We start from the raw sequence: 13,043 nt of genomic DNA, 5'->3' as shown, positions 1-13,043 counted from the left end.
TCGCCTTCCTCGTCATCCCATGCGGGAAAAGAGGTGTCAGACTCATAGTCGACCACATTCTCAGGCCACTCGGCACTGTAAGCGTGCGCGGAGTGCGACGTTTGTGCTCATTGAGCCTAGGATATACACCCTCGGTGCCGCAGGTCTGTTGGTTGTTGATACAACGTCCCGGGCTTTGTCTTGACTTCCTATGTGCTAAGTTTACGGCAATTCCTTCTCAGTTTTTTTTATATATGAAAGTTTTGCCGTATTGTGTGGTGTTTACCGGTCAAATTTACGATGAAACTAAGGCTCATGCGCCTGTGCATCACAAGCAAAGAGACCGACTAAGCGTTGTTAAGCGTCCATAACGTCATATTAGAATGCCAGTATATTTATTTCGTACAAAAATTGTGAAGAGAAATTCGTGAATTAATTTTCTGTCAAAAATTTGAGGACTAGTATTTTTATTCTCTAGTCAGCACCACAAGTCTGATTTAAATATGACGGCGTTGCTCTCGTGGGTGAATCTGGTGCTTTACGTGATACAGCTCATTGTAAATGGAAATGCAGCACGATACATTGGTCCCATGTCGCGTCGCTACGAGACACTGATCACGCCTGCGCCGTACGCGTTTAGCATCTGGAGTTTTATCTACCCGCTCCTAGCTATTACCGTCGTTGTCGACTGCTTCTGGCCCTCGTTCTCGTTTTACCAGAGTGCCCCTAATGCCAACGTGATGCGCGCGCTTTTCGCTGTTTCGTGTCTTATGAACATGGGGTATTTACTGTTCTTCACCAGCGAATACGTGAATTTCGCTACCGTCACAATCGTGATCCTATGGTCCTCACTCTTTGTGCTTTACTTACATATTACCGCGGAGCGCCGTGATGCTGATTTTAATGCTAAGAGGTATGTACTTAGCGAGCTTGGAATTATCGTCTATTTTGCTTGGACCTCCGCTGCCATGGTCATCAGCTTCGCCGTCACATTCCAGTACGTAGCTGGCGACTATCTATCACTCACAACATATTTGGCGCTGTTGTCGCTGCTGTCGATTGGCGCGCTATACACTGTCATCTTTGAGGGTGACATCGCATTTGGTCTTGTTGCTATCTGGGCATTTATTGGCCTTGCTGTCAAGAAAACCTCACTGGCAGAGCACATTGAACTTATCGCGATGAATGTCCACGCGTGTGCTCTACAGAGTGCCGCGATTCTTGTTGCTTTCATTGTTATCTCGTTCGCACGCAAGTTGTTGGACCCCACCACGTACGATTTGTTGATAAAAGAGTGACGAAGAATTTAAATATGCTAACGTCGTATGCTTTCAATAGGCAATTTCTTTCGCTGCCATTAAGCGCTCCGCTATATGGCGAGAAACCTCTTAATTACGGCACTACCCATGCGTAAACTCGAACAATCTCGGTAGAAATAATTACCGATGAACTTGCCGTACTCAACAATCTTAAATTTCAAAATGTCATTCCTTATGTTTACATCGATGAGATTATATAGAAGGTCCACTACGCGTCGATGCTGCCTTGTTAAATTCACAGCAAATGGTGACTGTATCGCTGATAAAGTAGTGCAGTTCGTTGCTGGACAGCTGACGTATCAGCATGTCAAGCATTCTAAGTTTTGCTATGCATTAAGATTTTGAATCAAAATTGCAAAGTGCAACCTGCGAGCCAAACCATTCAAGTATGACAAGTAAGGAATCGAAACGTGTAGAACAGCCTGCGAAGAGCAACCTATTCTAGGCTTAGCCACAAGATAAAAACATTTGAAGACTGAGACTAGCCTGAGAGGCCCCCAAAGCTTGATCGTTCTTCGATACGCACAGGAGCGCATACTCAGTATAAAGTGCACCAACAAATCATCGCAATAAAGGATGCAGCTCAAAGTGAAGAACACTCAGTTAGCGAAGAAAACGCTGTTAAGTGTTACCTCATTGAATTTTACCAGTAAATCTTTGATCTAACAAACATCGTTGCTTAGCAACAAAATATATGCTGAGGACAACGTCACATCGCTTCAGACATTATCTTTACGAAATAGCTTGACTGAAATGTTAACATTAAAAAGCGTATTCTTTCATCCGTTTACACCTTCGTCAATTTGAGCAAAACATGATCAGCAGTTTCATTTCCCGCTCTGTCCGAGAGTTCCTGTCACTGCCTTCCAGGCAGTAATAAAATTCATACCCTCGTTTATCTTGCATTGCACAGCGTCAGTCACACGATCGCCAAACAGGCATTTTAACACCTCAAGATCGGGCACTTGCGTACGCGACTGATACGTTTTGTGCATGGCTAGGGTGTATTCGGGGATGCGCTTGAGCTTGAGCAATTCCTCTCGAGCGTGCATGATGTACACCTGGCATGTAATAGTCTGGTGCATCATTTTTCCTTCGACAATACTAACTTGAATTTCCTCGCGCACATAATAGTTGTCTTTAATGGCCTCCAATATATCAAGCGCCATGAGTGCATCTGCATCCACTCGAAAAATCTCCCCTGGAACTTGATAACCATCTACGTTCGCCCGGTACATACATGGCACGGAGCGGTCTGGATTTAGCACCAGATGGAATTCGGCGCAAGCTGTAAGCCCCGTTCCTATAAATTCAACCTTGCCTGCGAGTTCTGCCGGGTGAAGGTATCGCTCATAGTTGATAAATCCACGCTTGAGGGTTCCGTAGACAAAAACGAACGTGTCCATAGTACAAGGTTGAAGTGGAAACTGGACGGCTTGGATTGCAATGTTAAGGGCTTTTATATCTCAAATATATTGAGTAATTTAGAATAGGGGGTAGCTCCAAATTCATATATTACAGCATTTTTTCTAATCTACTTGATGAATTATGATGGGTGCCTGCCAGATCACGTTACATCGATAATAAATGGCACTGCCGGTACAAAGGATACATAAATTGCGGGCCTGATAGATAATACGAGGAAAATTCGAATGTCTGTTCAAAGAAACATGGTCCTTAAAAAATTGAAGACGATACCGGACTACGCATAATTTGCTTATCACTGACATTATACATGCTGATTTGTCACAAGCTGCAAAGCCCAGCGACTAACGGTGAGAGACTATGTAGCCGATGGCTTGTACTAGCAAGCGGTCACGTGGTGGGTGCCACTTTTGCTGATGTCGAAGCTTCGCTGTTACTCTATGTTTTCAAGCTACAAGCAGTTAAACCAGGCAATGCAGTGACGTGAGTATCTGTGCAGCGAGTTGTGATGAGCTGGACAATGATGAAAATCAGGTACGAGGTGATCTGAACTGTCGACGTGACGAAAGGTTGTGTCCGCTGGTCGAAACACCGTCTTGTCCCCTCGTGTTATCACATCCTATTATTTCGGCTGTTTTGCAGCTGTTGATTCGCTAACTTTAAAGGGTATATGGTTAACTTTCGGCTCAGTGATTACTCATCTTTATAAATCGAAGTATTCCAGTTACGACTCATTGCATTACGTAATATATATTTTGATTAAAAGTAATATCCGCATGGTGGGTCCAGAAGCGCCCGGCTGGCATCTCGCTGGCGCCAACGTCTTCCTTTTTATCGTTCAAGTTGCAGTTTCTATTGGTGTCTTTCTTTTCGCGCCTGAAGGATCATGGGCTCCTTCTAAAGCCCACGACTCTTCTGCTGGAGCTTTGGACAGTAGTGGATCGCTAGCTGTGGAGAGGCCAACAGCCTCCACGCTGACGCCGACCAATTTGCTGGCACCTCCTCCTTATGTGCTCTTAATTTGGGTGCTCATTTACATTTTCATGGGCATGACCGTGATCACTGACTGTTTTTACCCGACATATAGTTTCTTTATCACATCCGACGACCCAAAGTTCTTACGGCAATGGTTCCAGCTTGCGTGTTTGGCCAACATGGCATGGGTAGCGCTTGACATGTGGTTCAGCTGGGTGCATATGGCTGCATTTGCACTTGCTGTGCTTTGGTGTACGGTGCTGCCACTCTACCTTTTTGTAGTGCGCCACGCTACGCCAAGATACTCTCAGGCCTGGATTTACTACTTCTGTAGCGAGTTCTCCATTCGCCTCTACTTCGGCTGGCTAAGTACCGATGCGATCTTCAGCATTGCTAGTGTTATGGAATATCTTCATGGAGGCTTTTTTGGATTTAGTCTCTACGCAACGTTACTGGGATTGCTGCTCGTATTGGCGTTTGGCACATATGTCCATGGTCACGATCCGGTTGTAGGTCTTGTTGTCACCTGGGTATTATGTGGCCTTATCTTTAAACAAGCAACATATCCTGAAGAAACCCAAGAAATATTTAACGAACTGCGTGCTGTCGCAATCGTCGTGACACCTGTTTTTCCGATATTAGTGTTCGTCGATAGTCTGCGATACATCTACATCGTCCGATGGAAAGTGTGAGTAGCTCTTTTTAGTTTTCAAACGGGAAATATTTATTGATTTATTGCATTGCAGCTCAAGGACTCCCATCAGCAGTATTGAATTTAAGCCTTTTACTTTCGAGACCACGTCAGAGTATGGAACGGTGTGATATTGTCGTCACTATACATTTGTTGATGTTAGTGTGTAATTTTCATCGCAAAATGATGCAATTGCTAACGCCCGGCATGCTCTATCGCTATGTTGGCAATTCTATTTTGGTGTCGAAGATAACTTTGTTTCTTGTTTCCATGTTTTTGTATACGTACATATTACAAGCTTCTGAGTTTTAAGTTTCAACAGCTCTTGCCTTGCCTGACCTGCATCGATCCAAATCATGTCCAGTATAACAATTATAACATTGAAGGTCCTAGGTATCTAGAGTATGTTTTGCTGTTCATACTTTTGATGTTTTTTGTGTTTTGTGCATTACGTTACCGATTAGTTTATTGCATTTTTTGTAACCCAATCAGTATTTCTGTGAATGGTCGTGGATAAGCATGAGCGCTTTATGCGAGAAGCTCTTCTTGAAGTGCGTGACCTAGAGTCATTAATTATGTCTGAATTTCCATTATCTAAAGATCTGTCAAAAATGTGTATTACAGGGCGAGAAAGCTCTAACCCGAGCAGAGGTACCGGTCGGTTGCGTGTTCGTCTACAAGGGCGAGATTATCGCTCGTGCATCAAATCGCGTCAACGAGCTCTACAATGTGAAGACGCTCATTATTCGCCACCGTGTAATCATTTGCATACAATAACAAATAGCTTGTATGCTGATGCTGACTGCAGGCCACCATGCACGCCGAGATCGTGGCAATTGATTCAATCGCAGCCAAATACAGCGATCAAGCAAGTGAAGTACTAGCTGATTGCACGTTGTACGTGACGTGTGAGCCATGTATAATGTGTGCAGGAGCGCTCGCGCTTATTTCTATAAAACATGTGTACTTTGGATGCCATAACGACCGATTTGGAGGTTGTGGCTCCGTGCTCAACCTACACAAGCGCAGGTAAAAGCTGATTTTGGCATGCAAAGCTACATTAAGTATGCTGATCGGCTTGCCGTGGGTGCAGCGCATTACCAGAAAGCAAATGTCACCGCGGCTTTCCATGCGTATCAGGCATCCTCAAAGACGAAGCGATCTCACTACTTCGAAATTTTTACAACAGCGAAAATCCACGAGGTTTGGATAAAGACGAGTAAGCGCTCAAAGAGGATACTTACTTTTTATCTCTTTTTTTGCTCAGTGGAAAGCTCTAAGAAGAAGAGAAAGAAGCGTTTACATGAAGACGAAGAGATTGCATCGGGTTGCTTGCGTGCAACCAGTAAAACTGCCTGATTGGAGTTTTGTTGTAAATAGAGTCTATTTGTGCTTTGGTAACACAAGGCGGTTTAATAGGTCTCCGCATTGACTTTTGCTAGGGAATGACTGGTCTACATCGTAGCTAAATTCATCACCAGCGCTCATCAACACAACGTCAATCGTTGCTATTATTGTATATGTAACACAGAGCTGTAGAATACTTAGCTAGAAATTCTTAGGCAAGTGAATGTTCGGCCAACGATAAATACCTCAACTTAGATGTGCGACCCGTTCTGGGTTTGCACATACAAGTTGCTGAAGAATCGAAAAAGGTAGGTATAGTAAATACACTTCTTTGACGCGAAAGGTTTGGTCACAAACGATTCACCGTCATAAGTCTATTGCTCATTTCCACGTGCTGAGAGCACAAATGTTAGTCCAAGGCATTTTTGAATCCAGGCGCATCTTGTTTTTTCTCACGACAAATTTGTGTTTCTTTCTCACGAGACAGTGCAATAACCAGTTAGTTGCTTAATGAGAATGTTCAAATTAGAGCATGATTTACCCAGTTTTTAATTAAGTATGGTACACCCGTAATCATAAAATGTCAGACTTGCAGAAAGATGTGGATGCGTTAGACCGCGTGCTGTTCCGCCTAGCCAGCGCAGATGACGAGCGCATGCATCAGGTTCTACAATTACTTCTTCCTCAGTTACTTTTGCTCTTTCCACGCTCCGTTGTGACGCCATCAGAACTGCAGCTAAGGGATAAGGTGCATTTATCTACACTTACTAGATGATTCTTTGCTAACAAAAAACTCGTTCTCAGTAGATTCTTCAAGTAATTTCACACATTAAAAAGCGACTCCAGGCGCTGGCTCATCCTGTGTTACCACTAGATGCCCTTTGCAATTTGCTACAGCAAGATGAGCTTTCCGTCTTCTCGTATAACTTTACTCTACTTTTTATAGGTGAAAACGACATTTACTATTCCTATGTCCACTCTTTTTTTTAACAGCTGACAACATAGTGATTTTATGCATGTGTAGAGATTGGATTTGAGGTTGCATCGACGGAAGAGCAGACAAAAGTCTTGGCAGCAGTTGTCAAGAAGATTTCAAGTGTCTCGAATAGTAATCAGGAGGCAGTTTTTAGAATGCTGATACGCGCGCTACCTATAAATCCTTCTAATCTTTTTCTAAGGCAAAAGAAAGAAGCTAGAAGTGAAAATGGGTTGGGAGAGGATGTAACATCGCTGACTAACAATACGGTGGAGCAATTGTACGAGAATGATTCAAACGTCCACGTGGTGCTTGACTTTTTGATGGATTTGGTACTGTATGAGCCACCGTCGTCCGCCACTGTAGGTTCTGTGCCTTATGGGTTGATGCCATTGCGGCTGGAGCGACTGCAAAGAGTCAAAGTGACGGAACTTTGTCGCGAGATTCTTTACGAACGCCAACTGTGTGCATTGAAGTTTGTAAAACAAATTGCTGTTTCCACAAAGCTCAAACTTCCTATCTATCTTGCTGGTTGTGCTTCATTTAATCATGCGGTAAAAGTATATAGTGAGGAGCAGTCGTCGCGTGTGACGAAGTATGAAAAACAGTATTTGGAGGACGAAGCTTTAATGCGCCGATTGATGACATTAGTGCTTGGAAGTCAAGTGGCCATGGATTCTAATGCATTTGAATGTCGTGATTCAATCCTGATAGCTGAACGAACACGCTTCGCCGATGCGAGCATACTGCAGACGCTGCCACTTCTATCACTTTCTGTAGCAGCAACAAACGTTGTACCTACAATATTGCAATTGTTGTGCCATTTAATGCTCGGAACTGAACCGTCAAGACCGCCAAATGTGGCAAGCAAGATAAAGTTGGCAAGCGTACATTTATGTCAGTGGACTGTACAAAAATGTCAACAACCGGTGGTAGAAAATCTGCTCGGCCCTATCATGTTGCCAACCTTTTTACGATTATTGCTTGATCCGCATATCGAGAGTGAAGCATCAAGTATCATTTTCCTAAACGAATTTCGTCAGGGTATTTATGAAACGTTGTCAGGATTAGCAATTCGTACGCCGACATTAGTCGCAGCGTCAGAGCAGGCTTTTCAAGTGTTGCTTGTGCGCTGCCTTGCGGAAGAAGAGCATCGCACTGGTGCTGGTGCTAATGCTTTAAAGACGTTCACCACTTTTGCATGTACGTATGCGACAGCTGCCACGCCGAAAGTGCGAGACAAAGTTCAACACGAGCTTACTGCATTGCTAAACGGCTCAAAACTTTTTGATAGTAGTCATAATTATATACGTGTACGAGCTGCTATCGCTGCTTGGTGTGCTGAGCTGTTAACGGCCTCATCAACTGGGGATGTATCATTGCGGTTTGCTGTGTTACGGCTAAGAAAAGATTGTGATGACGACACGCGGAGTTTGCTTGATAAGGCCCTTTTTGCAAATCCGTTGCCATCTGTAGGTGCAGTGGCGAGGTATCTTAAAGACTCGTTTCCTATTAAGGATTTGAAGGTGAACATGAGAGATGCGGGGGCTGCTGAATGTTGTGTGCAGTTTTGCCTTAAGATTTTAAAAGCTTCCATAACGGGCGACAGCAGCCAAGTAGATGCTGACGATCACAGATGCGTCCTGGAATATATGCTACAAACACTTTTGGGGCCAACAGAGTCGAGCAACATGCCAAGAACACATATATCAGTCTACAAATCGACAGCAATTGCACTGGTGGAAGTGTGCGAGCTTGACGCTCTAAGCGTGGGTAACATTTTGGCTGATCAAGTGAAAGACATTTATAATCTTGCTGCTGTAAGCCAAGATCGCGCGTATTTGTTAAATATTTCGACCATTGTCAGGTATTCATGCAGTGCCGGGGCGTTCACGGTCAGCCAACTGGTTAAAGAAATTGTTAAAACTGGCATCGAACAGCTTGATGCAGACACTTGTTCTGACAATCAGTTTTTGGGGGCACTATATATTCTAGGAAGTGCTATAGGCTACCTCGGCGAGAACTCCCCACTACAGGATGCGCTGATGAATGAAGAATCGCAATTGCTTCTGTCTTGCTATGAGAAGATGTCACAAATTCTGGAATTGAAGGTCCAGGAAGGGTCGAAATTTGCATCTTACCCTAAGAGTGAGCATGCTCAGAATGACCTCGTGGAACTGCTTCGTAGTATCCTGGATGGCATTGGTCTCAGCGGGAACCTGATAGGTCTTATGCAGAATTTGGATGCCAGTAAGTGGAGCTTCTTGAAGATCAAAGTGCTTGACAGTATGAGGCGTGTAGTTGAGTGGAAGCTTCGATCTGCCCATATCGATGACCAGCTGCGCTCAAAGCTGTCAGCTTTAAAGCAAGTAGCAATCGAGAATCTTGGCCGAATCGCATCGGGTTTACCAAGCATCAACACCTCCTCGAAGGACCATGTTGGCCATGAAGAAATTTTAAACGCCCTGATTAGTTTGAAGGATGAAACGAATCCCGAGCTACACATCCATGTAGGCGAATGTCTTGTTTCGCTCGGGAATCATGGTGTTGAAAAGTTTGCTGCTAATCGCAATACCCAAGTCGATTTTTTTGCAGAAAATCGTGCTCTTGTTATCGTTGAGCGCATTTTGGTCGAATGTGCTGGCTCCCGACAGCTTAAAGTTCGTCGTAGCGCAACAATATGGCTTCTATGTATGTGTGCGGCAGGTCTGGGTTCACCCTCCGGAATTGTGCCCACCACGTCGTGGGAATACGTCTTTGGCCTTTCTGCCTACTCTCATGTAATGTTGAAGGCACACGATTTTTTTGTGACAATGCTTAATGATGCAAATGCAGTCTCAAATGAAAGTGCGATTAAAGGACTTGCTTATTTGCGGCTGCGTGCACCGACTAACGACATGGGTACGCAGTTTAGCGACAATTTATTTCGCAGACTACGATGCTTTCGAGCTTTTGGATCTTCTGCTGATGTAACTGATGATAATGAAAACGGACGGTCTCTTGGGCGACGAGATGGTTCTGCCGCTTCTACTATTGGATCTGAAGCAAATTCGGATCCCGATGTTGAAAATGCTGCGTACCGCGAGGTTAGCAATATAGCCGCGGATGTTGGTGACGCACAACTTGTGTACGAGCTGTTATACATAAGCACGAAAAACCCAATATGGGAAATCAATGCCTCATCATCTACTTCTTTCAAGCTGATCCAGACGAACAACTTCTCGTTTGCAGTGACTGACAAGAATTTTTGCGCTTTTATTGTTGCCAGAGCTCGCAGTCAATGGACGACCAAAGATGATCTCTGCAAGACAAAACTAATACCTTGGTTGTTCCTGCTGAAATTTCATTCTAACAGTAAAGTAGCTGAAATCATGGGCACTTTGTGGAATTTTGCAAAAGAGAAACTTGCCTCGGCATCTGATGGCGAAGACACGATGCTTCGACAGAATTGGGCTCCTATTTTTAAATTTTCATTAACTCGACTGGAGAACGCTCGGAATGCTAAATACCGGGAAGCTGCATGCCTTGCTCTTGTAAATTTACTCAATGGTGCTGAGGCATACAAATTACAAGATGAATTTTCACGAATCTGGAAAACGGCATCACGTGCGGTAGACGATGTCATGGAATCAGTCGCGCTTTCGGGCATGAAGCTTTATCGTACCTTAGGCGAGGTAAGCTTGCGCGTGGCCGCAAGCGATGCACAGTGTCGCTCACAACTCTTGGATTTTCTGGTCAATAATGGAATTGTAAGCAAGAATACTGTTTGTCGGGCACTGAGTATTGACATCTTGTTACGTCTTGTCAAGATCCTTAAGACCGATGATATGCAAGAACATTTGGCGCCACTGTTATTGAAGTTGCTTGAGTTCTTGTCCTCGTTGGAAATGCCAGAGCTACAGTACGCGCAATTCCACGTGGAGAAGAAGGATCAATTGGAGCGTTTGCGTGTTTCAATCAGCCAGGCGGGACCTGTTGGTCAACTGCTAGAATTGACAACCAATCGCTTAAAGGAGCTTGCTCAAACATCAGCGTGTAAAACGACGGTCTCTGAGCTCATTCACGGTGTGATAAACCTCCTCAAATTCGGTGTTGGACTAAATACTCGAGTTGGAAGTGCCAACTTTGTCGTTACACTTGCAAATGAGCTTTCACATGAACTACGCAAGTGCAACGGCGCCGAGTTGTTGCTGCGTCGTGTATTTATTCCATATGTTGGTGCGAAGACTGCAGCCGAAAATGATCAATACGGAGACGAAGAGAGTCGCTACGGTGGCGGAATCGTTAGCACTTCAACTGAACAGAATGACGCGCATTTGACAGCGACATCAGTATTGTCGGATGGATTAGTCATTCAAAGCTATTGTCGAGCTGCTGCATACTTATGTCCTTTGGTGGATGCTACCACAATACATGATTATGTTCATTCTGGTATCTTCGCTTTTAATACGTCAAGTCAAATTGCTGAAAGCCTAAGTCACGAAAGATTAGTGATCGGCAGCGAGAATGCTAAAAAAGTCAAGTCAAAGTCTAATCAAGTTTACACCAGTCGATATTTGTTAATTTGTGCACTCGCAACAAACCAGCTAGTACAGAAGGTTCCGCCGATTTCTGATGCAGCAACAGTGGTGTCTGACGATTTGCGTAACAAGTGGTACTGCACTCATGTGTTCCCCGCTGCTTACATAGGTCAGTTTGCTGCTACAGATGCTCTCAAAATATCGTGGACAGTAGTACTGGATGAATTACCGCCTACTATACTATATGCCTCGGACTCCTTAAATGCTCTTCTTCGAGCAATCGCTCTGCTGCTGGCACATCCGGCTTGGGATACGCGTCGACAAGCAGCTCACGCTTTGCAAGCGCTTTTCGCAAGTTCCGCGTACCGTTTACGTCTATCAATGGATCAAGTTGAGCAAATCTGGCAAAATCTGATTGACTCCGTGCCGGGTCGTCTTTGGAGAGGTAAGGGCGTCGTCTTGGAGTCAATTGTTTCCTTGGCGGCTCTTAAAATGATTAATAGCAGCAAAGGCGAAAATACTGAAGATTGGATAGTGACGCTGTCGCTACTCTTTATAGATGAGTGTGTTCGTGCATGGAAAAATCAAGATTTGGCTTATCTTGAAAAAGCGATCGAGAATCTGGGAAAGTTTACCGCGTTGCTACCAGCTGAGTTTAATAATTTACGCGAATCCAATGTACGATCATTGAGAAGTGCGTTTGCCAACTGGATTACTACAGACACGACCGATGTCAATGTCTCTAGCAAGCAATTGCTGCCCCCGTTACTAATTAAGAGCTTTTTTGAAGCCCTGGCTCTCATGTGGCCAAAATCAGCTCCACAATATATCACGGATATTGAAGGCACGCAAAGCTGTGCGGAGACCATATTGTGGCTGTGTGCTAGTGTCGAGTCCCCCCATTTTGCTGCCTGGAGTGTCCGCAAAGCCATTTTTCGAGCATTAGCTGCGCTTACGGAGCGAGTGCGAGCTGAAGAGCTTCATAAGGGCGAAAGTGTGCTAGAGCGTGTAATTGATAGCTGCTGTGGATCGTTTGGTGTGGCAGATGGCAAATACTCAATGGTGCGTGTGGCTGCAGCTGAAGCTCTCGCAGCGTTACTCAGACGATCACAAGATGACTTGGACATGGCGTTGAGGTTAGTAGTTCAGAGAGAACGCGTAATAGCAGCTGTGCAGACACTGCTGCAAAGTGAAGAAGCATCGGAGCAAAAGGCAGCCTTTACTTTGAAGTCACTGGAGACGATATGATCATCACGACGATGACATTTTTCTTCCGCCTAATCGTTAGTGTCATTGCTCGAAACATACGATTGATATGCTCAAATTATAGGTTGTTAATTTATGAGTTCCGTATGCACAAGCTTAAACATGTTTGCGATATTACTAGTACCTTTAACTTTGATATTCTAAATTTTGGCCGAACATTTGCAGCTTTTGTCAAATTGCTAATTTCTTCTAATTAGCTAATGGCACTTAATCCATTTAGTTTGTTGCCCTCTTGCTTTCTATCGACCTTTTGACACTCAATGCTCGTAAATCTGCCTAATATTTTATATGTAACTGTATAGTGCAGCGCACAACAGATAACAAACGTTAAGACACATCGCAAACGCATCGTAGTGGCCGGTAGCATGCACATTGGGAGCGAGGCCATGGAGAGGCATGAATCGAGAATGTTTGACTAAATTGAATACGAAATGGTGTGAGTGGAGATTTACTACATTTAAGCTAGACAAATCATCTTGTTAAAATTGACTCTGGATCCAGGATTTTGTCAAAATTTCAGACCTATAACATTATATCGGAACCTT

General features: G+C 44.2%; 4 protein-coding genes across 4 annotated transcripts; 3 read left to right on the top strand and 1 right to left on the bottom strand.

Annotated features, from left to right (window-relative positions):
• Positions 1-482: 482 nt before the first annotated feature.
• Positions 483-1,393, top strand: PHALS_04584 (uncharacterized protein; the record flags this gene model as incomplete). The annotated part of the gene is made up of 2 exons (XM_024722423.1): positions 483-1,252; positions 1,318-1,393. 2 exons carry the CDS (start codon positions 483-485, stop codon positions 1,391-1,393), a joined length of 846 nt encoding a protein of 281 aa, XP_024573501.1.
• Positions 1,394-2,125: 732 nt separating this feature from the next.
• On the bottom strand, positions 2,126-2,704 carry PHALS_04583 (Uncharacterized conserved protein; the record flags this gene model as incomplete). The annotated part of the gene is made up of 1 exon (XM_024722422.1): positions 2,126-2,704. The coding sequence occupies one exon, from the start codon at positions 2,702-2,704 to the stop codon at positions 2,126-2,128; it is 579 nt and encodes a 192-aa protein (XP_024573500.1).
• A 795-nt stretch (positions 2,705-3,499) lies between these two features.
• On the top strand, positions 3,500-4,390 carry PHALS_04582 (uncharacterized protein; the record flags this gene model as incomplete). Its single annotated transcript, XM_024722421.1, has 1 exon — positions 3,500-4,390. The coding sequence occupies one exon, from the start codon at positions 3,500-3,502 to the stop codon at positions 4,388-4,390; it is 891 nt and encodes a 296-aa protein (XP_024573499.1).
• A 502-nt stretch (positions 4,391-4,892) lies between these two features.
• On the top strand, positions 4,893-12,480 carry PHALS_04581 (Cytosine deaminase FCY1 and related enzymes; the record flags this gene model as incomplete). Its single annotated transcript, XM_024722420.1, has 11 exons — positions 4,893-4,940; positions 5,014-5,145; positions 5,198-5,418; positions 5,483-5,592; positions 5,657-5,734; positions 5,992-6,044; positions 6,110-6,144; positions 6,224-6,234; positions 6,324-6,484; positions 6,544-6,682; positions 6,761-12,480. 11 exons carry the CDS (start codon positions 4,893-4,895, stop codon positions 12,478-12,480), a joined length of 6,708 nt encoding a protein of 2,235 aa, XP_024573498.1.
• Between the last annotated feature and the right edge of the window lie 563 nt (positions 12,481-13,043).

The sequence above is a fragment of the Plasmopara halstedii genome, assembly GCF_900000015.1.
Source record: "Plasmopara halstedii genome assembly, contig: Scaffold_262, whole genome shotgun sequence".
In the NCBI taxonomy this organism is placed as follows: domain Eukaryota; phylum Oomycota; class Peronosporomycetes; order Peronosporales; family Peronosporaceae; genus Plasmopara; species Plasmopara halstedii.
This window is presented reverse-complemented; position numbering and strand designations above follow the sequence as displayed.